General features: G+C 35.5%; 1 protein-coding gene across 1 annotated transcript in view; it reads left to right on the plus strand.

Moving 5' to 3' along the window:
- The first annotated feature begins 479 nt into the window (after positions 1 to 479).
- The window catches only part of LOC140167788 (xanthine dehydrogenase/oxidase-like), a 46,521-nt gene continuing 25,522 nt past the window's right edge, over positions 480 to 21,478 (plus strand). The window contains exons 1-11 of the mRNA XM_072191081.1: positions 480 to 538; positions 761 to 818; positions 13,917 to 14,010; positions 14,729 to 14,837; positions 15,146 to 15,334; positions 16,349 to 16,408; positions 17,385 to 17,462; positions 17,692 to 17,833; positions 18,091 to 18,243; positions 18,791 to 18,867; positions 19,559 to 19,655. Of these exons, the coding sequence (XP_072047182.1) occupies positions 494 to 538; positions 761 to 818; positions 13,917 to 14,010; positions 14,729 to 14,837; positions 15,146 to 15,334; positions 16,349 to 16,408; positions 17,385 to 17,462; positions 17,692 to 17,833; positions 18,091 to 18,243; positions 18,791 to 18,867; positions 19,559 to 19,655 (1,102 nt within the window). The 5' untranslated portion in view covers positions 480 to 493. The remainder of the gene's footprint in view (positions 539 to 760; positions 819 to 13,916; positions 14,011 to 14,728; positions 14,838 to 15,145; positions 15,335 to 16,348; positions 16,409 to 17,384; positions 17,463 to 17,691; positions 17,834 to 18,090; positions 18,244 to 18,790; positions 18,868 to 19,558; positions 19,656 to 21,478) is intronic.

Raw genomic sequence — 21,478 nt, forward strand, 5'->3', positions numbered from 1 at the left:
AAATCGCTTGCCCCCACCCCTTTAGCCGTGCCAAAAAAATCTTTGTCCCCCTTTTGACGTGCCAAAAAAACCTTTGCCCCCCTTTTGATGTGGCAACAAATCTTTGCCCCCCCCCCCCTATACACATGCAAGATTTAGGGGAACCCGAATTTAAAACCTTTAAAACCATATAATGCGAGCGCATGCAGCGAGCAAGAAATTTTGCATATTTGAACGTATTCGTAACGTATTCCTACACCTTTTTAGAGCGTAATATAGAAACGGTGCCCAAAATATCTGTGCCAAAAATCGTTTGTCCCCCCCTTCGACCTGCCAAAATCGCTTGAGCCCCCTTTTGACTTGCCAAAAATGCTTGCCCCCCTTTTGGCCTGCCAAAAATCTTTGCCTCCCCTATAATTCACCACCCGGGGTACACATAATTATTGCACCACCCCTAAGATATATGGCATTTTCGTCTTATTTTTATGATCTACAGACGTCCCATATACCTAAAATGGGTGAATCGGATGCTTTGATGTTCTTTTGCAATGGCCAAAAGGTAAGTGCAACATACGCTATCGTCACATAAATGGCAGGGGGGAGTGGGTTAAATTGCAAAATCCATTTCGGATTAAAATTGTGATCTTTTTTTTTATCATAATAATATTATGATTTAACCTAAATGTTTGTAAAGTGATGAATATGAAAGCACTCGTGTTTTGTGTTCAAGTTGACAGATGAACTCATTTGTTCATATTAAATATGGTTTATAATTATATAGATTATTGAACCAAACCCTGATCCTCGGATGAGCTTAGCTGTATATCTTCGTACTAAAGGTATGTATTCAGGGCTATTTCAACGTCTCTCTTAGCACGGGCACGTTCGTGCAGTGGGAATAAAAATCCGTGCAATGAGAATTTAAAATCCGTGCTTAAAATATTTTTTATACAATACAGGTTTCAACCCGACAAATGATCAAGAAATTAAAAAAGTTGCTTTACAAAGTAGGACTAATCGAGTCCTAGGACTAATCGAAAAATCCAGTGCAAGAAGGTATTGGTTGTGATAATCAGTCAAACATGAATTTTACGAAATATTCAATATGTAAAAACAATATACTTTTTAAGAAACAGTATGGTATCAGATCAAATCACTTAACTTTGATGGATTTTTTTAGGGGTACTACACCCCTCGATAAATTGTGTCTATTTTTGCATTTTCTCAAAAACTAATAACACAGTGGTAACAAAAGTTATGTATATTATAGGGCAAGGAATCCAATTACTACACTGGAATTTCAGTCACCCAAGTCAAGCGGTTTGTTATTTATGATAAGAAATAAGGTACCGCTAGGATGTACCTCGTTTCCTATCATATATACTGAACCGCTTGTCTTGAGTCACTGACATTTCAGTGTAGTAATTGGATTCCTTGCCCCAATAACATACATAACTTTTGTTACCAGTGTGTTACTATTTTTTGAGAAAAATGCAAAAATAGTCACACATTTACCACAGGGGTGTAGTACCCCTTAATAATATCAGTAAAGCGATTGACGAAGGCATGAATACCTTTGGTATTTTCATGGATTTATCTAAAGCCTTTGATACGATTGATCATGGCATTTTACTGCATATCACTATGGTTTAGAGGGGTATAATATGAATGGTTTAGCAATTATCTTTCTAATAATTATAATTAAGCAATTTGTATCGTATAACACGGTTTAACTCTGAAACTGAGCAGGTGAGCTATGGAGTTCCACAGGGCTTTACTCTTGGACCATTGCTCTTGATTCTATATATGAACAATTTGCTAAACAAATACAATCTTGTTTGCCGATGACATCTTAGTGTTTAAATTCAAGCACTACCCAGCAAACACAAAACGTTTTCGACATCATTCGCAAAAGGTTATAAAAGGTTGTCAGAAAACGTTTAAATGTCGGGTTATTTAAAGGGTATATTAAGAGTATAAAACGTTTTCACAACCTTAAAAAACATTTTTTGATAATCTACTGCTCAGCAAACAAAAATGTTTCACAGAAAATGTTTAAATGTCGGGTTATATAAAGGGTATAAAAACGTTTTAATAACATTCCAAAAACATTCTTGAACACTTGATACAAAACATTCTAAACAGAATGTTATTTTGGGGTTGAAAAAATATTTTGCGAAAAATGTTTGCCCATAATATTTGCAATAACGTTTTAAAAACGTTTTCATGACCTTTATATAACCCGACATTTAAATGTTATTAAAAGGTTTTGAAGAAAACATTTTAAGAACATTTCTGTGATTGCTGGGTTCAAATATTTTAACATAATGTTATTTAAATATTGACAAAATATTTGGCAAAAATGTTTGCAAAAATAGTTTACAATAACATTTTTTGAAAACATTAAAAATATATTGTTGTAGTGTGTTTTCATACAAAACGTTTTAAAACGTTATCATGACCTTTATATAACCCGACATTTTAATGTTATTAAAACGTTTTTACCTAAACCAAAAGCCAAAATATAACTTATTTAAAACGTTTTTAAAACGTTTTTGTGTTTGCTGGGTATATACAGATATTTAGTTCGTATATATACAGTATGTTTAATCTCTCGTAATAATACGTGTATATACAATTTGCAGATATGCACCTTTGTGTCCCTAAAGTTGCGAAATTTACGGAAATCTTATCACATTTTGATAATTTTATGCGGCTGTGCGAAATTTTAAGAAATTGTATACATTGGCAGAGTTTGTATGCGTTTTTGCAGTTTGAATTTAGGCCTATATCATGATGCAGTCATGTCTACAGTAGAATTCACCACGACCTTTGCAGGGCTTAAACCCCATTAAAAGCTATTAAACCAAGATAACACTCATTGAAAACAGCTCAATCAGATCTTCTCTGGTTGTGCACATGTGTCTGTTTTACCTGTGCGGTATCGCAATGAGCTGGTATTATAGTTTCAGTTGGGTAACCGATTATAAAGGAAACGCAAGGTAACAATGGTATGTGGGCCTTTGTTCAACAAATGAGCAACATAATGATTGTTGACTTAACACGGTTTGGAAATAATTTCTTCATATTTGTTGGTGTTATCTGTCGTTTACATATCCTTCCTAAAACACAAAAGTGCGAATACTTCCAAACACCTAAATTAGCTAAAAATTTAGGACATGTTACAAAACTATATTTTCTAGAATTTCAGAGAATACTTAAATGTAACTTGTACCGTGTTTTTTGTGGCATCCTTCAGAAGTGAGCGGTCCGTTACCAATATTTTCGGTCAAATCTCCATTCAATTAACACGGGGAGTTGGCTAGCTATGAGCTAGCTATGCCTTGCCCTCACTCATGTTTTACCAAAGTGCGAATATTTCTGAACATCTAACCTAACTATAATTCTAGGTCATGTTAGAGAAATATATTTGCTAGAAGTTTGGAGAATACTTTAAATATTGGCCGGTTATTTTTCACACAGTGATGTTAACTAGGCAAATGCCTATACTTCTAACATACACTATTTGTAAAGGTCGCGCGTCAACGGTGGGAGCACTGTGTATTGTGTATAGGAAAACGGACAGTAACTGCAGTATGTTTTAAATGAAAATACCTACCCTTCTAAATAACACCACCCAACCAATTTCTTTTCTGCTTAACATTGTATAAAACATAATCCCGTTTTTTTAAACATTTTTTAAACATAGTATAGTTAACGTGACATTTAAATAGTGAGCCAGGTGTGTACTTCCATCGAGCTGTAGCTAATTAAAAAATAATAACATGCCAATTAAATGATTTACATTTTACTTGAAATCTACCCTCATAACATGAATAACTTTTAACTTCAACCAATCTTTTCTGCATTAACATTTTATAAAACATACGGTAATACCATTAATGAGCGTTTATTGCGTTTCGACAGTATTATTTGTGGGACATGAGAGCACCTCAAACCTATCGAATTGCATTCTGAATACGAAGCATGTCTTTCTGATATCAAATAATTTTAATTTTTTGAAAATCACGATATAATACAAATTTTATGACAAATTATAAAAATTTGATATTTTTCAAATTTTTGATATTCTAATAAAGAACTTTGGGAATAGGACTCGCTAAATCTTTTAACCGGCGAGGTAGGTACCAGGGAATAATCACACGGCTTGGTAGATGCGTCTTAGTTCACTCGTCTCTTCTAGTCCCTCAGATTGGTATTCGGTTCATCGTCTCTTCATCATAGATTTGGCCTGAGTAGGGGCGCTAAAATAAAGTTCTTCATAGAACCAGAGGTTCAACCAGGGACTTATTTAGGCTTTTAGAATCAGCCAAGCACGAGTATTAACACACAAACATGAAGACAATCAAAACCCAATTTACTGTTAATTAAGTTATATTTATTACTTACTACATCTTCTTCATTCGGTATGAAACTTTATATTAAAACTAACACGTGAACTAGGAGTAGAACAAACTCCATTATCAAGTAATAATTAGCGAGAATTGTACTCGCTCTAAACTAAGAAGTTGTGTTCAAATCTTGACGCACACGGAGAGTTTATGGAGAGATGTTAACCATCTGAGTGAATGCCACAGACTACAATTCATTCTCAGTTTGCGTCGTACACAAGACATTCGTTCACAAAAGACCATTGTGACGTTTAACGATAGTCTAATTCGAAATGATACGAGAGAGTGATCTCACTCGAGGTGAATGACACCATAGTTTTGAATAAATAAATAAATTAAAATAGAAGGCACGGGCTATAAAATAATATATCGCCACAACATACGCCCTCCCTAAAAGTTTTGGCGCCTGACAAAAGTAAATTTCTTGAACACCAAATTTGTTCTACTTTCCAGTTCATAATTAAATTGCAAATCTCATTTATGTTTATACAATCATTGACTGTCTCTGATACAATTCAGGACATTTTTATAATTCATTGATTATTAAACAAAATTTTATGAAGGTAAATCCATGCGATATAAATCCTCTTATCCTCGTCAGTGTATCCTCGTTGTGTGACGATTTCAATATGCGAAGATAATATAAAGTTCTTTATAAAAAGCAGCGTACAGCTTAGTTTTGCTGTTTGAAATACAATGTTTAAATGTTCAACATAATAATAATTATCGTAGTTCATCAAATTAGCGTAGAAAATCGTTCTTCATCATAATTGTAAGTTCTTCTTCGCTTAAATTGTTTCCTTGTTACGAAATGTAATTCATCAATGCCTTGTCGTATCTGCATCTGTGGAACTCCTGATACCGAATTGACCCGAAAATTTAATTTTAAAGGCCTAATTTTCAGGTAATTTCGGTTTCACGGAAAAAGTCAAGACTACATTGTATTTACATTACACAAACATATCCCTTACATATTCTCACATTCTTAGGCAAAACTCTTCTCCGGGGTTCCAAAATGATTACATCGAGATGGGAATGTTTCTTTTGAGGATTTTCTGACTGATTTCCTTCAATATCGCAATACATTGTAACACGCTGTAGTACATTTTGCGAAATACAATAATATACCTTACTTTAATTGAATCAAAATAAAATGATGGTGGCATCAACCTTACAATTCTACATTTCTTAATTTCTTAAATGTTTCATTACTTTATTACCTACAAACAATTTGTTCCAATATTGTACAAATCCACAACATACGCGCCAACCAAATATACATTCGGGTTCATTGTCATTATAATTCAAAATACATTATTTTGTGATAATCCAATTCCACACAATTACAAATAGTACAATTGTGACAAACTTTCAAATTACAATTCAAAATCACTTCAACATAACTTTCTACATTTATCACATGTCAAATATATTTGTTTTCATTTTGACGTCCTTTGACTTTTATATTAGTCATTCATAAATTTGTAAATGCACAAAATATAAGTATTCTTTGATAATTACAAATCACATAATAATTATAATATGCCTAATTTCACATTTTTAAGACATTATATTTTTTATACAGCCTTTTGATCAAGTTGTTTACAACTGATCTAACAATGATACTGCTTCCATAGTCTGGCCTTTACAGTTTACCAGTAATTTTGACAGGGTTGGTCTTCAGAGACTCAAGAGCAGCTGCGTTCAAGTTTGTCTCTGGTTCCCAAGTGTTTCTTGATTTTGGAAAATCTCGCCACTTTATGAGATATTCTAGACGCCCATTTCTATAGCGTCCTCTGATAATATGCTCAATTACGTATTCAGGAGTTTTATCCTGAACTGGTCGCAGACCTGGAATGATTGGAACCTTTGTTTTCTCAGATTCTTGTGTGGCTAAAAGAGGAAGAAAAGAGTCCTCAGGACAATCGTCCGGAACAAGTCCTGGAATTGGATCTCTTTGTTCTAAATCTGTTGGTTCAGTATCATTGCTTGGTCGGACATACCTATCATATGCAAATTTCATACGATTGACGTGGATTGGTGTAGTACTCTATTTGTTGTTTTCTAGATTACGTACACGGAAATTGACTGACCTGTTTGTTCAACAAGCAGGTATGGACCCGACCAGAATTTCTGAAGTTTGCGTGAAAGTCCTTGCTGCAATGCAGGAATATATACCCATACTGAGTCTCCAACTTGATAAGGAACTTCCGTTGCACTCTCATCGAAACGTTCTTTCATCTTTTTTTGATTTTGCTCTGCGTGACGTTGTGAGATCTTCCTTACAATTTCTAATTGAGAGATTAGATGATGAATGTGCTCTCTGAGATTCTGTTCTGCATAATTGCAGTCTGACGTGAGCGTTACATCTAAAGGAAGTCTCGCTTCTCTACCATACAAAAGAAAGAACGGACTGAATCCAACGGAGTTTTCAGCAGGAGTTGTACGGTATGCAAACTGTATGGCTGTGATATATTGATCCCAATCAGTATGGAATTCATTTACATAGTGTGAAATGGTGTCTAAAATTACAGCATTGTACCGCTCTTGTATCGCGTTGCATTGTGGGTGATAACTTGAAGTATTCAATTTCTGTGTTCGCATGATTCGACACACTTCCAAAACGATCTTGCTCAGAAAATTTGTTCCTCTATCGCTTAATAACGTTTCTGGACAACCGTGGACACATATGACATTATCGAAAATGCTCTTGCTATTGTTGAAGCATTTGTTACTTTCAAAGGTACCAAAATGGGCCACCTGGTGCAGTGATCCGTAAAGCAAAAAGAACATAACGGTTGCCAGAGGTTGTAATTGGTAAAGGTCCTAAAATATCAACACTAACGCGTTGGAAAGCACCTGGTACTTTCATGATTTGCATTGGGGCGATAACTTTGTGCCTATGCGTTTTGCGTTGAGAACAGGATATGCAAGATCTAACCCAGTTATCTACATCACGATACATCCCTTTCCAGAAGTACCGCTGACGAATTTTGCTGTAAGTTCTTTGAAATCCAAAATGTGCAGCTAACACGTGATCATGGCAGTTGTTCAGAACTGTATCAACAAAAGTGATTGGAATATACAACTGATAAGTATTCCTTTCTGGCATGTGCCTCTTTGCTGGAGTATGCCAAATGTGATATAATAATCCTTCATGGACATAATATTGATCAGCCTGCAACAACAGATTTCTAGCTTTGAGAGCATCATCTGGCAATTTGTCGTGCTCTAGAAAATTCAACATAGAACTAGCAAAAGTATCGGTCAGCAGTGCTTCTTTAAACCCTTGTAAATTGATTTCAGCTGGAAGAGTCGGTACATCTTTGTTTTCCACCTTTTTGTCATTCCCAACACGTTTACCATATTGATAACGTATATTTTTGACAACATTCACTTCAGGTTTTGTGTCACTTCTAACATCACTATCTACATTGTCATTAGGCAGCTCAGACAAGACGTCCTCCGAAATCTTGTCTAAGTCTGAACTTATCCATACATTGTTTAATTCTTCAGAATTTTGTGAATCAGACTTACAATGGTTACAATCGATACAAGTGTTTAGAGAGTCATAGTTTAACCTACTAAGTGCATCAGCGTTACCATTATTGCGTCCCCTGACATGTACTACATCAAATGTATATGCTTGAAGTTTAATTGCCCACCTAGCTAAATGACCAATTGTTTGTTTCTTGCTGAAAAGCCATTTCAGTGCACAATGATCTGTGACTACTGTAAATTTTACACCATGTTGTAGATATGGGGCATATTTTTTGACTCCTTCAACAACTGCCAAGGCCTCTAATTCTGTGGTCGTGTAATTCTTCTCACCTTTGTGCAAAGCTCTACCACCATAAGATATGACTCGTTCTTTTCCATCTTGATTCTGAGCCAAAATGAATCCTAACCCTACGCCACTGGCATCGGTTTGTAAAATGAATTCCGTGCCATCAAATCTAGGATAGGCCAAAATTGGTGGTTCTTGCAACTTTTGTTTGAGTGTTTCAAAAGCAGTTTTGCACTTTTCATCCCAAACGAAGTGCACTTCTTTTCTTGTTAAATTGGTGAGGGTTCTGCAATCTTACAAAAATCTTTGATGTATTTTCTGTAGTACCCTACAAAACCCAAAAATGACCTGACCTCAGAGACCTTGGTAGGTGGGGGATACTCCTTTACAATTTTGACTTTGTCAGGATCTGTCGCAACACCATTTTCACTCACTATATGACCTAAGTATTTCACTTCTTTCTGACCAAATGAACATTTCTTTGGCTGTAGTTTTAGACCAGCTTGACGAAAACGGTCAAACACTTGTTTTAGATGACATAAATGCTCAGAAAATGAATTACTGAAAATGATGACGTCATCAAGATAACATAGAACAAACTGCCAGTTAAGACCTCTCAAAACTTCTTGCATTGCGCGTTGAAATGTCGCAGGAGCGTTATGAAGGCCAAATGGCATTCTTTGGAATTCAAATAGACCATCTTGTGTCACAAAAGCGGTGAGAGGTTTTGAACTCTCTTCTAAGCCTATTTGCCAATAACCTGAAGCAAGGTCTAAAGTTGAGAAGTATTTGGGTTTGGCAGCGCCTAAGCTATCTAGTGCGTCGTTAATGTTTGGCAAAGGAAAATTGTCACGTGGACAAATATCATTCAATTTCTTGAAATTTATCGCAAATCTATAAGAACCTGGAGAACCAGCCTTGGGTACCATACATACAGGAAAACACCATGGACTAGTTGACTCTTTAATAATTCCTTGATCTAACATTTCATTGACTTGTTTCTTGATTTCCGCTTGAATATGTGGAGTATATCTATATGGTCGAGATCTAATTGGTGGATGTCCATTTGTTTTTATTTCATGTTTTACACCAGAATAATCTCCATGCGGACCTCCTTCCACTTTAAATATATCAATGTATTCGTTGAACAAATTAGTAATTTCTGACATTTCTGAAGATGACAAATGATCAGTGTTTACAGATACTTTTGAAAGTACTTCTTGAAGCCTAGGATCCTCATCCTTACTATCTATTGGTGATGAGTGAATTTCATTGACAAATTCTTCCTTCAAGTTAGGAAATGGAACTATTTTCTCAGATTCAATCAGTGTAAAAGTGCCTAATTTAGTCCTAGGATACAAAATGATTGGTTCATCAGTTGTATTCATTACAACTAAATGAGCACATTGATCAATTACACTTGACACCGTATTGGCAACTAAAATTCCCAGGGCAGTAACACGCCTACCACCTTGACAGAGACCAATGGTTTGTACTGGTAGCCTATTGTTTATTTTTGCACAAACTACAGACTGAGTGTGAGGAGGAATTTCTTGTTTCTCTAGCACTCTAATCTGACTACGCTTTTTGAGCTTCAACTTACTATCACCACAATCAATAATGGCACAATGTTTCTTCAAAAACTTCTTGCCTAAAATGATGCAAGAACTAAGATTGCGTGCAATATTCAAAGGCACCGGAAAAAGTACACTATTGACAGATATGACCAAAACAATAAATCCTGTTACCTCTAAATCACTACCATTTGCTACTCGAGCAGATTTAATACGAGGTTTTTGTATCATATGATGAACAGAATGCAGGTTTGAATTCAACCAATCATGGTTTATTAAATTAATTGAAGCGCCTGTGTCAACCAAACATTCAACTGGATTACAATTTATGGAAGCCGAAATGGTATTTGAATCAGACAAATTAATTTCAACAAATAAATCGGAATTGTTCATATCACTCTGTCCATAAGGTGGTAAAGGGCTATGTCCTCCCTTTTTGTCACAATTGGCAAATACATGTTCATTCTTACGACTATACTCACTCCCACCTGCATGTTTTTGAACATGCTTGTTTCTCTTACGATCCCTCGCAGATGGGTACATTAGTTTAAAGGTTTACCGTCAATTCCCTGTTTTGCATAACATTTTCTCCACCCATGGCCTATTCGTCCACATCTATAACATGTTATGTTTCGTTTGGTAGACCTATTGATGGGCACATGATCTTGATTTGAGTTTGTAAAGGAAACCTTTTTACTATCTTTGTCACTTTCTAACTTTTCCAGTCTAGTACTTATATTAGAAACCATGTTTGCTACAGAATCCAATGTTACATTTACTTCATCCACTGAATTACTAGAGTTTTCTACAGTTTTAGTACTAGATGTGTCACTTTCAGCGGTTTGCTGCACTGCGATACCTAATCGTGCCGCGTCTAAGGCATTACGGAATGTCTTAGGTTCTTTGGAAAACACAAATCCACGCAAAGGAGGCAATAGACCTCTGACAAAAATTGACATTTGCTCGGAATCTGTTTTACCAACTTGTCTGCACCAGCGCATAATATCTGACGCGTACACATCCAAAGTTTCATTGATGAGTTGTTTACGCGACAGCAATTTTGATTCAATTCCCCAACGCCACGAATCACCCTCAAAATTCTCCTTAAGAAGAGCCTTAATCTTATCAACCGTGTCCTTATCGCTTTCGGGTATTGACTCAAGAAAGACGCTAGCATTGCCCTCAATTTTAATTGTCAGAGCCAATGCTGCTTTTGGCGCAGTATAATCTCGAAGTGCAGCATAATTTGAAAATTTGGTAATAAAAGAATCTAAATCATCTTCAGGATCTCCTGAATATTTGATTTTTAAATCGTACATGTCGTATTTAGTAGCCATGTTTAAATCAAAATCTAATATTTCATCATCAGAACTACTATCAGATGTATTAGAAATTTCTTCAGAGCTATCATTCAACTTTTCTTCTAATTTAATTTCATCATCACCAGAAGCCATGGATGCTTACAAAAATTAAATCCATCACAATATTTGTCATCAAAATAAGTTGATAAATTGACTCGCTTTAATAAAGCAAAATTATTTAGAATATTTTCAAAGTCAACCTATTAATTTACATCAAAGTTTTGCAAATAACCTACATACATACAAGTTTTCCACTATCTATTTACATACCATTAATTCATTGATCAAATAATTCATATTAGCAATCATAGTAAACTACAAACATGATGACCATCAATGAACCCGGTTGACTGACAAAGAAAGCCAATTCAATTGAATGAGTATACTGTGCGCGAATTTTAAATACATGCCACGCCACAGTTTATGACGGCTGAATGAACAATCAGACACAATACAAAGCCAAGCTTATAAGGACTGACTAAAGAAAGCAAGCTTCAATTCAATGAATACAATTGTACACTCCATTGATTACACATAAATGCAAACCCGTCACATACACAGCTGGTATCGATTGGCAGCCAACGCCCATGTTTAGCGCAAAATTACTCAACACGCCAAATTTTGAAATGATATAGGCCTACCTACTACGTGCCTAGATAAAACATACAATTATGTTGATGCCACCAAAACAAAACTTACCACCATCATATTAACTTACCAAAAATAAATTTTGAAACAAAAATGGTAAGGGTAGCCCGTAGCATCACTCAGAAACTCCGCTGACGTCTTCGGCCGGCGATGAACAAGATGTATTAATATATTGGGCAAAAATTGTCTCTTGTAAGTGTGATCTTTAAAATAACATTGATATAAAAATATCAAAACGCCTTGGCTTTCTCCACCATTTCTAATAAAGAACTTTGGGAATAGGACTCGCTAAATCTTTTAACCGGCGAGGTAGGTACCAGGGAATAATCACACGGCTTGGTAGATGCGTCTTAGTTCACTCGTCTCTTCTAGTCCCTCAGATTGGTATTCGGTTCATCGTCTCTTCATCATAGATTTGGCCTGAGTAGGGGCGCTAAAATAAAGTTCTTCATAGAACCAGAGGTTCAACCAGGGACTTATTTAGGCTTTTAGAATCAGCCAAGCACGAGTATTAACACACAAACATGAAGACAATCAAAACCCAATTTACTGTTAATTAAGTTATATTTATTACTTACTACATCTTCTTCATTCGGTATGAAACTTTATATTAAAACTAACACGTGAACTAGGAGTAGAACAAACTCCATTATCAAGTAATAATTAGCGAGAATTGTACTCGCTCTAAACTAAGAAGTTGTGTTCAAATCTTGACGCACACGGAGAGTTTATGGAGAGATGTTAACCATCTGAGTGAATGCCACAGACTACAATTCATTCTCAGTTTGCGTCGTACACAAGACATTCGTTCACAAAAGACCATTGTGACGTTTAACGATAGTCTAATTCGAAATGATACGAGAGAGTGATCTCACTCGAGGTGAATGACACCATAGTTTTGAATAAATAAATAAATTAAAATAGAAGGCACGGGCTATAAAATAATATATCGCCACAACAATATATAACAGTCCTCGAAGTAAATTATATAAATCTAATGATATATTCTTAAAGTGTATGTAGCTGGGAGGAAAAGCCGACGGTCAATTGAACATTTTGACCTTTCATATTGAAGATATGGATTTTTTTCCCAAAAAGACCTAATTTTTTTGGGTGTTTTTGGAAAAAAATCCATACATTTAATACGAAAGGTCCAAATTTTCAATTGATCGTCGGCTTTTCATCCCACCTACATACACTTTAAGTATAAATCATCAGATTTATAAAGTTTACTTCGAATACTGTTAAATATCAAAAATATCAATTTTTAATGATTTGCCATAAAATGTGTATTAAATTGCGAATTTCAAAAAATCAAAATTATTTGATATCAGAATGATATTCTTCGTATTCAGAATGCAATTCGATATGTCTGATGTGTTCTAATGTCCCAAAATAAATACTGTCCAAACGTTCATACCCCACCCCTTAACTTGACATTATATTAGTGAAGGTGTGTACTTTCATCGAACTTTAGCTAGGTTAAAAAAATAACAAAAAATCAATCATATGCACTTTAAAAGTCTATATATGTTATGTAGCTATTTGTGGCAGAAAAAAACGTCACATAACAAAATAATGAGAATGGTGGACTAACGAACCGTTTGGTTAACATGCTTATTATTTGCTATATTCTTAACAACAAGAAGTCCTAATACGCCAACATTATGAAAAATTGTTAATGAGAATTATACAGATAATAACTATAATATTAAATTTTCAAAGTTAAAGTTTAAAACTAGTTGTGGTGTACCCCAAGGGTAAATTCTTGGACCTCTATTATTTTATTGTATATAAATGATAATAAATAATTCAAGGATGTTCCAATTTAAAAATAAGAATATCATTAGTAAGGTATTTTTGTAATCGTGTACTGGAACAAACAAATACATTGGGAAACAAGAATGTAAATACGGTTTAAAACCACGTAATGTATTACATACAATTAAAACTAAGGCAAACGAACCAGGGCAAACGAATTAAAAAACGTCGCCGTAAAAACTCAAGATAAAAAAAAAATCGGAGAATGCGCCGACATAGGAATCGAACCCGCGCACCGCCGACAGAGGGAGGGGGTAAGGCGTTGCGTTACCCCGGGCCCGGTTTTTTTTTTATAAGAACCCAATCTATTCGGTTTGATCTGCTTTGTCTACAGCTGGACTCACTGGTTGTAAGATTGGTTGCAATAATGGTTTCTGTGGAACATGTACAGTCATGGTATCATGGGTAACACAGCACGAACTAATAAGGTACATTTTGTAATATATAGGGGTGCGTGAGAGAGGGGTGTATAGGGGTGTGTGCGTAAATGTGGTTTTGCAGATTTCCTAACGTTACATAATATGAAGAGTCCGTAGGCTATATAGTGTAGCTTAGTTTGCTTGACATAAACATGATAAAAGCTCATCTCAGATTTTAACTGCACTATATTGAAATAATCCCAGCATATTTGAGATCTAGGGATATGTGGGGGCGCATTTGTGTGTGTTATGAGAGGGGACACAAACGCACACCACATCACCCCACGTATTAGCTTTGATTCCAACTGTAAAAGTAAGTGCAATTGACTTGAAATAACTCACATGCACTTTAAAGTATATCCCTAAACACATTTCCCGGGCGATATCATACATGGATATGTTCATAGTCATTTTAAACTAGTAAGAAGTCGGAAGAATCTTTTTCAGTGGTGTTGCCGGGTGCGGTAAAACTACATTAGTAGTAGACTTGCCCTTTACGTCAGCTTGAAAATTATGCACTTTAGGCCTACTTTCTATTAATATAATCACCATGATCACACATCTTATCACCTTTATATATTTAGGTGTATGTGTTTGTTCAATGTTCATGTGTATGTGGGTGGGGGGGTGCATAGGTAGCTGGGAAATCCACACACACCCCAACCTGTATGATATGATATATCACACATACATCACCAATTTACAATCAACTAAATTTCGTCCCCAGGCACATTGCTGTAAATGCTTGTTTGTATCCATTGTGTGATATTTACGGTAAGGCGGTAACAACTGTAGAGGGGATAGGCAGCACCAAGACTAAATTGCATCCAGTTCAAGTGAGTTTGTAACACGCATTCGAGATTTCAAAACAAATTTCAACTCTTCTTGCATCACTTTTACCTCACGAATTATCCGGGCGAATTATATTAGGCCTATATTATAATTTTGTAACGAATTTCGCCACGACGAAAAATTATAGAATGAATGGTATTTAGGCCTAGTCAAAAGAACACAAGCGTAAGTATTTCAGTTTCAGTTATAGACATGTTATCTTGTGCCTTCTTTCGTCTAAATGTGTGATCATAAAGTGAAAAAATTAATTTAGTATAAGCTATCAAAATAAACATTCAAAATTATTTACCAGGAACGTCTAGCAAAATGCCATGGTTCCCAGTGTGGATTTTGCACTCCAGGCATGGTAATGTCCATGTACACACTGCTGCGAAATAACCCGAAACCAACCAGTGAAGAAGTACTACAAGTTACGGAGGGAAATTTGTGCCGCTGTGCCGGATATCGGTCTATTTTAAATGCATTCAATACATTTACACAGGTAAAAAATAATGCAATTTTGTTGGTGTATATATATCGAAATGACTTCATATAGAAGTGTTGGATGTTGAATTGGGTAAAGGCAATATATTACTCAACAAAATGATACAATTTACCCTATAATGCAAACTGGGCTCAAAAAGAAACTCGTAATTTTTTACTTGGTTATATCTTTAAAATCTGTCCATCAAACAAAATGAACCAAAATTACACCCAGGATTACTTCAATACTCTACTCTAATGATACATTAATATCCAAACGTTTACCTCACTGACACAACTGAAAAATGTAGGCTACTGGCATGGAACCGCTTGCTGTTTTACATGTCACAGCCTGGAAATTTCGCCAACATAGAGTTTAAAAAATTCATAACCTTTTAAAACATTCATAACCTTATAGAGTTTAAGGCACATGAAGAAGTCAAAGGTATTCGTAAGAGAGTGTTGGGGATCGGGGGGGGGGGGGGCGTATGTGTCCGTATTAGCCAATATCAGTCGGGATGTGTTTATTTTCGTTGACATAACGAATAGTGTTATTTTTGTGAGGCAATCCTGAGACAGGAAAGTCCACATTGTTGTTACAATTGCTTTTACAGTTTACACACACATCAAATGGGCTATAACATGTGGTCCAGGAAGATGTTTCATGTCAATGTATATGTATATGTAAATGTATATGTCATTGACATTCGCTTTTGTCTCAGTTGGGCATCTACTTTGTTACTAATATGTGTTAAAAGTAGAGTATTGAAGTAATCCTGTGTGTAATTGTGGTTCATTTTGATGGACAGGATTTTAAGATATGACCCTGTGAAAAATTATAATTTTCTTTTTTAGCCCAGTTTAGTGAAATAATTAGCCAATACAGTAACTAAACTAGTCCAACTATTTGCGTCCGTCCATTTGTGCCACAGTAATCGGCCCAACGGGCAAGTTGATTTCAAGTTAATCATGATCCTCGGTACAGAATTGATGTAGGTACAAATTGTTGAAATTTTTTTTTTTTTGTTAACAGGAAGGTTGTTGTGGAAGACAACAGGGAAATACTTGCTGTAGAACTGACGATTCGGATATGGTGGGTAAAACATGGTAATAAATTAATATCTACAAAGTGAATACACATTAATGAAAAAATACAAGTAACTAAGAAAATATTTTGCACGGATATGTGTATTTATTACTTAAAACAAACACTGAGCATGATTCTTAGATGTTAATATCTATTTTATATGTTTAGTAGTGGGAAATGTCTTGAAGTGATTTGAAGTGATTGATATTGTCTCTTAATTGTTGCATGAGTTGTCAGTCAATAACATATCCATACGAATTGATTAATTCGTCTATTGATCATGGGCAGTGCCATAACCAGACCACTGATGAGTGATCCACTACCACACAGTATATAGACTACACAAAAAAAAAAACAATTCATCGCTAAATGTCATTATCTGTAGAGCCCCCTGGGATACCCCCAGTGCAATTGTTCTTGATCAGCTTAATTGGAAGCCACTTTCGTATAGGCATCAATATAACATCTCAATTTGGATTTTCAAAATTTTAAACAACCTTGCACCTCCTTACCTTCTTACTGTGTCAGCTTTTTCAAATAAAAAATACAATTTTTGGCAAAGTGCTCACAACATCTTTATTCCACAACCTCGTACTGACTTTAAGAAACGAAGCTTATCCTACAGAGGTGCAATCATTTGGAATAACCTTGATAACAATGTCAGGAATTCTCCAAATTTAAATATTGTCAAAAATAAGCTGAAGGAGGTTTTGTTCTAATTTATTATTTTAGTTTAAATTTATATATTATATAAATTTAGTTTTTCTCTGAAAATAATGTAAATAATTAAGTCCTCACATATGTGTATCTGTATTTAAGTAAGTTTCTGTAAAAATGTGTATATTCTATGCATGTATTGTATTTATGTCCACGGCCCCAAGGAAGAACAACCTTTGGGTTGATTTGGGCCCTCCGTGGTTAAATAAAGTTGAATCTGAATCTGAATCGTGTTATAACAATGTTGTATAAAATCATTCCATAGTGCACCAGTACCTTCGACGCATCTGACTTTACACCATACGACCAGACGCAAGATATCATCTTTCCTCCTGAGTTACTTGTGAGTTTTAAACTTACTTACTCTCACTGTTATTTACTATTACGGTTTTGAAATCTGTCAGCGTGGTGTCATTGTAATTTTTAAAAATGTCATTAAAATTATTCTTTCCTTTTCAAGGTGGCCCAGGAATGAAAACAAATCACACTTGAGCAACAATTAAAAAAATGTCTTACACTGCATTCAATGTACTTAAAAGCAACATTAACATGGTGTTTTTTTTATCTATCAGACAAATCGTGCATCATTGCGTCGAACCACGAAGTTCTCGACAGACCAACTTACATGGATCAACCTTTATAGTTTTGAAGATACTCTGAAACTCAAAGGCAGTTGCCCCTCAGCGCAGATAGCAGCCGGAAGCACTACATTTGGTTCGGTTTTTTTTAATGAGTTTTGATATAACAGCATTATTATACATAAAATTTCACATGTCTAATTGCACGTATTATATTGGGGATATAGACTTTTAGTTTATGCAATAAAACTATATACTGAAAGTTATAATAAAATGTGACTTCTGGATTTAGTTTTAAAATCGGTAATTCAAATTGTTATTAATTTTCCGACATGTTTCTGTAATGCTATTTCATGCTGATGGACTAATTAGTATTTTTCGTTTGAGAAACAGGTTTGCTGAAACAAGCCGGAACAATTCTGAACATATCAGATGTTGAGGAGCTTTGTAAGATCACTCCAACGGACACAGGATTAGATATCGGTGCGTGTGTGACAATGAGCCAACTGAGAGAAGAAATCCAAGATATAATGAAAGTCCTGCCAGGTAAAACATGCTCTCGTAAAATTTAATAGGAACATCGATGAATAATTTGTTCAACTTGAAGTTTTAGTAAAAAATATTATGCTATAAAGTACATTATCCTGCTAATAGGTTATAAGGAAGCGACTCTCTGAAGCTTTTTTTGTTGATTTCTATAAGTTTATGAGCAGAATACGTGCCTAGCTATTGAGTCTAGGTAAAAATCTTGAAACATCTCAATCTGTTAATTAGGGATTAACAAATGTCAATTCGGAGTTGGCGTTTCAATTCTGCAAAATTAGTATCTTGATTTGAACTCGATCGACTTGTTTTTGGTTTGTGAAGTGAGTTTACATTTATCCACAATATATACATGTATTTCCTTGTTTATTTTTACTGGATACCTGAGTTTTACGGAGTAAGATGACTTACAAAACAAACAAACAAAAAATCACCAAGAAGTGACTTTTCCGTGTTAGAGCTATTATATACTCCACATTATATTACCGGTATTTATCCAACCCGAGGGTTATAAAAATGCATTCTTTTCTTTAAACTTGTATCCTTTCAGCCGAAAAAACAAAGACAATGAGTGAAATTAGCAGTATATTGCACAGATATGGATCGCAACAAATACGAAATGTTGCTGTAAGTATAACTGTCTAGAAGGACTTAAAGCCATATTATAACATTTGCTGAGGAAGACGCCCTCACGGAATTTTTAAAATTCGTTTTTTACACGATTAAATTGTACTTTATTAAACCAATATACCCTGCAAAAATCAAGACTCTAGGTGCTGTAGTTTTGTCAAAATCCGAGATTTTGAATAAAACGCCGGATTCGGCGCTTTATTATTACGATGGAATTATTAGTCGAACGCATACACGATGTTCATAACACACAGTACGTACACGGCGTGCGGGACGGTGATATACACAACAAAGGGTCGTACCACAACATGACCGAAGGAGTGGTACGTATTGGCGACATGTGCGCTGGTAGTAAATTCCAATTTTCTTTGCTTTGACGTAGTTGTTCGGCTCAAAAATAAAAGGGGATATATCTGACAGTAAAAGCTAACATTTTATGGCAAAGAAATGCTAATCTATTTTGTTTGAAAATGTTATAATATGGCTTTAAGAGAAAATCGACCGATCTGGAAAATATCTCATCTTTTGCTACGTTGCTGACATAATGCGTATGTTTCTGGTGCAAATGCCATTAGAGCGGGGACATTTCAATATGCATAAACCGATTGATTACACTCAGTGTGTAAGCCCATTTGAAACTCATATCAATATAATACGTTATCTATATAAAAGCTTTCTGATTCTCCAGACCATAGGTGGTCACATCATGGCGGCTGGTTCAAACTATGATCTACTTCCAGTTCTCCTGGCTGTTGGTGTGAACGTCACCGTTGTAAAAACAAATGGTACGTTGAGGTGATGTGCACTGTTGTTGGGGTGTTTTTGAAGAGAGCAGGTGGGTGTGCTTGTCCGAAGACGTTTTGGTGGGGTGTGTGGTGGTATGTTTGTAAACCGGCTTTTTGTAAGTATCTCTGTAGATCAGGATATTAAAATGAGAGACTTTTTCAGTGGTGTTTCAGTGTGCGGTAAGACTACGCTGTTTGCAAACTTGTCCACGCATCAATAGCATTCCTTAATGTGTGGGTGGGGGGTGTGTGTGTGGGGGGGGGTAGGTGTCAGCTGTTCGATGTACATTGAGGTGAGGGTGTTGGGTGTGTGAGGTCTGCGAATGTGTGCTGGGGGTTTGTGTGAGTGCGTTGAGGGGATGTATTATAGGTGTTTGGCCTGTCCGTGTGCGGGGGTGTCTGGAAGAGTGTGAAAACAATAAAATCAGTGATATGTTGAGTCATGACCAAATGCTGCAGGGATGTTCATTATTCTGACCACCTATATGCATAAGCAAATATCCGCCGTTGGGATCTTTTACTGGTATTGTATTGATAGATATATATAAAGTTTTCGATACTGTTGACCATGTTATTCTACTTAATAAATTTAGTAGAGCATCACATATAGGCCTAAACAATGTTGTTTATTCGGTTGAAAATAAGATATTCTTGCGTGATCCTAAACTGGGATACTACACTCTTGCATGATCCTAAACTGGGATACTACACACTTGCGTGATCCTAAACTGGGATAGCCTACCAAATCACATTTATTTGTGCTTTATGCTGCGCACAAAATATCAGTACACTTAAAACAAAAGTAACATGTTAAAGACACTGTCACGAGCCGCAATGACTCAAGGCCAAAATCACCTTTTACCAAAATTCACTCCAATGCACAATAATAATACACTGTTTGATTAAGTTAACAAAATCTAAGTCTTGAATTGAAAGTAAAATATGCTTGATACGTGACAACAAATGCACAAATATAATCACTCTTTTAACTAATTACTACTTAGCCGGCAGTCTTCTTCTCGGTGATCATAGAGTTACATTGCAATGCTCTGGACGGCTGATGTATCCTTATTTACTTGTCCTGCGAAAATCACTGTTCAAAAAAGTCCATTGTACACTTGCATTTATATATCCTTTGCATATAAAATCCTTGCGCAGAAATGGTGCTGCTTTCTCCAAACACTTTTAACTCCTTGCTCATTTCTCCAAACACTTAACTCCTTGCGCACTTCTTCAAACACTTGCACAGCTGACAATCTCCAAAAATGGTGTTTCTTTCACCAATCACTCTCTTTCTCCAGGAAACATGCTTCATTCTGCACTGCCCCACTTTATTGACACATTATTTGAAGCACAACAACGACCAACATACTCGTATGTAGAGAGTCTATAATCTCTCTTCATATCTGCCAAGAGTAAACTCACTTGCTTTGCACTTTTGTACTCATCAAAAAACCTATAATATATTAATAGACCATTCTGTCACATTACAACACTTCCTATGGGTATTCCCATATGATGTCATATCCACTACAATATCGGGGATTCCCCTAATGGTGTAATACACTGCCCATTGTAGAGAGCAGGGGATTTTCCAACAATCCAAAGTGTCTCTTAATTTTGTAAACAGAGATAAATAATCAACTTAAATTACTCGGGGCACATCACAACATAAATGACCAAATAAAGTAATCGACATTAGATGGATGATTTTGTTCCGCGTATTTTGATACCTCATTCGGCACGATGCAAGTTATCCCAATTTGAATGGAAGAGAGCATTTCAGAAGTCTATATTTGGGATATTTCTTCCTTCAAGGCGAT

This window comes from Amphiura filiformis, chromosome 13 (genome assembly GCF_039555335.1).
Source record: "Amphiura filiformis chromosome 13, Afil_fr2py, whole genome shotgun sequence".
NCBI lineage: Eukaryota > Metazoa > Echinodermata > Ophiuroidea > Amphilepidida > Amphiuridae > Amphiura > Amphiura filiformis.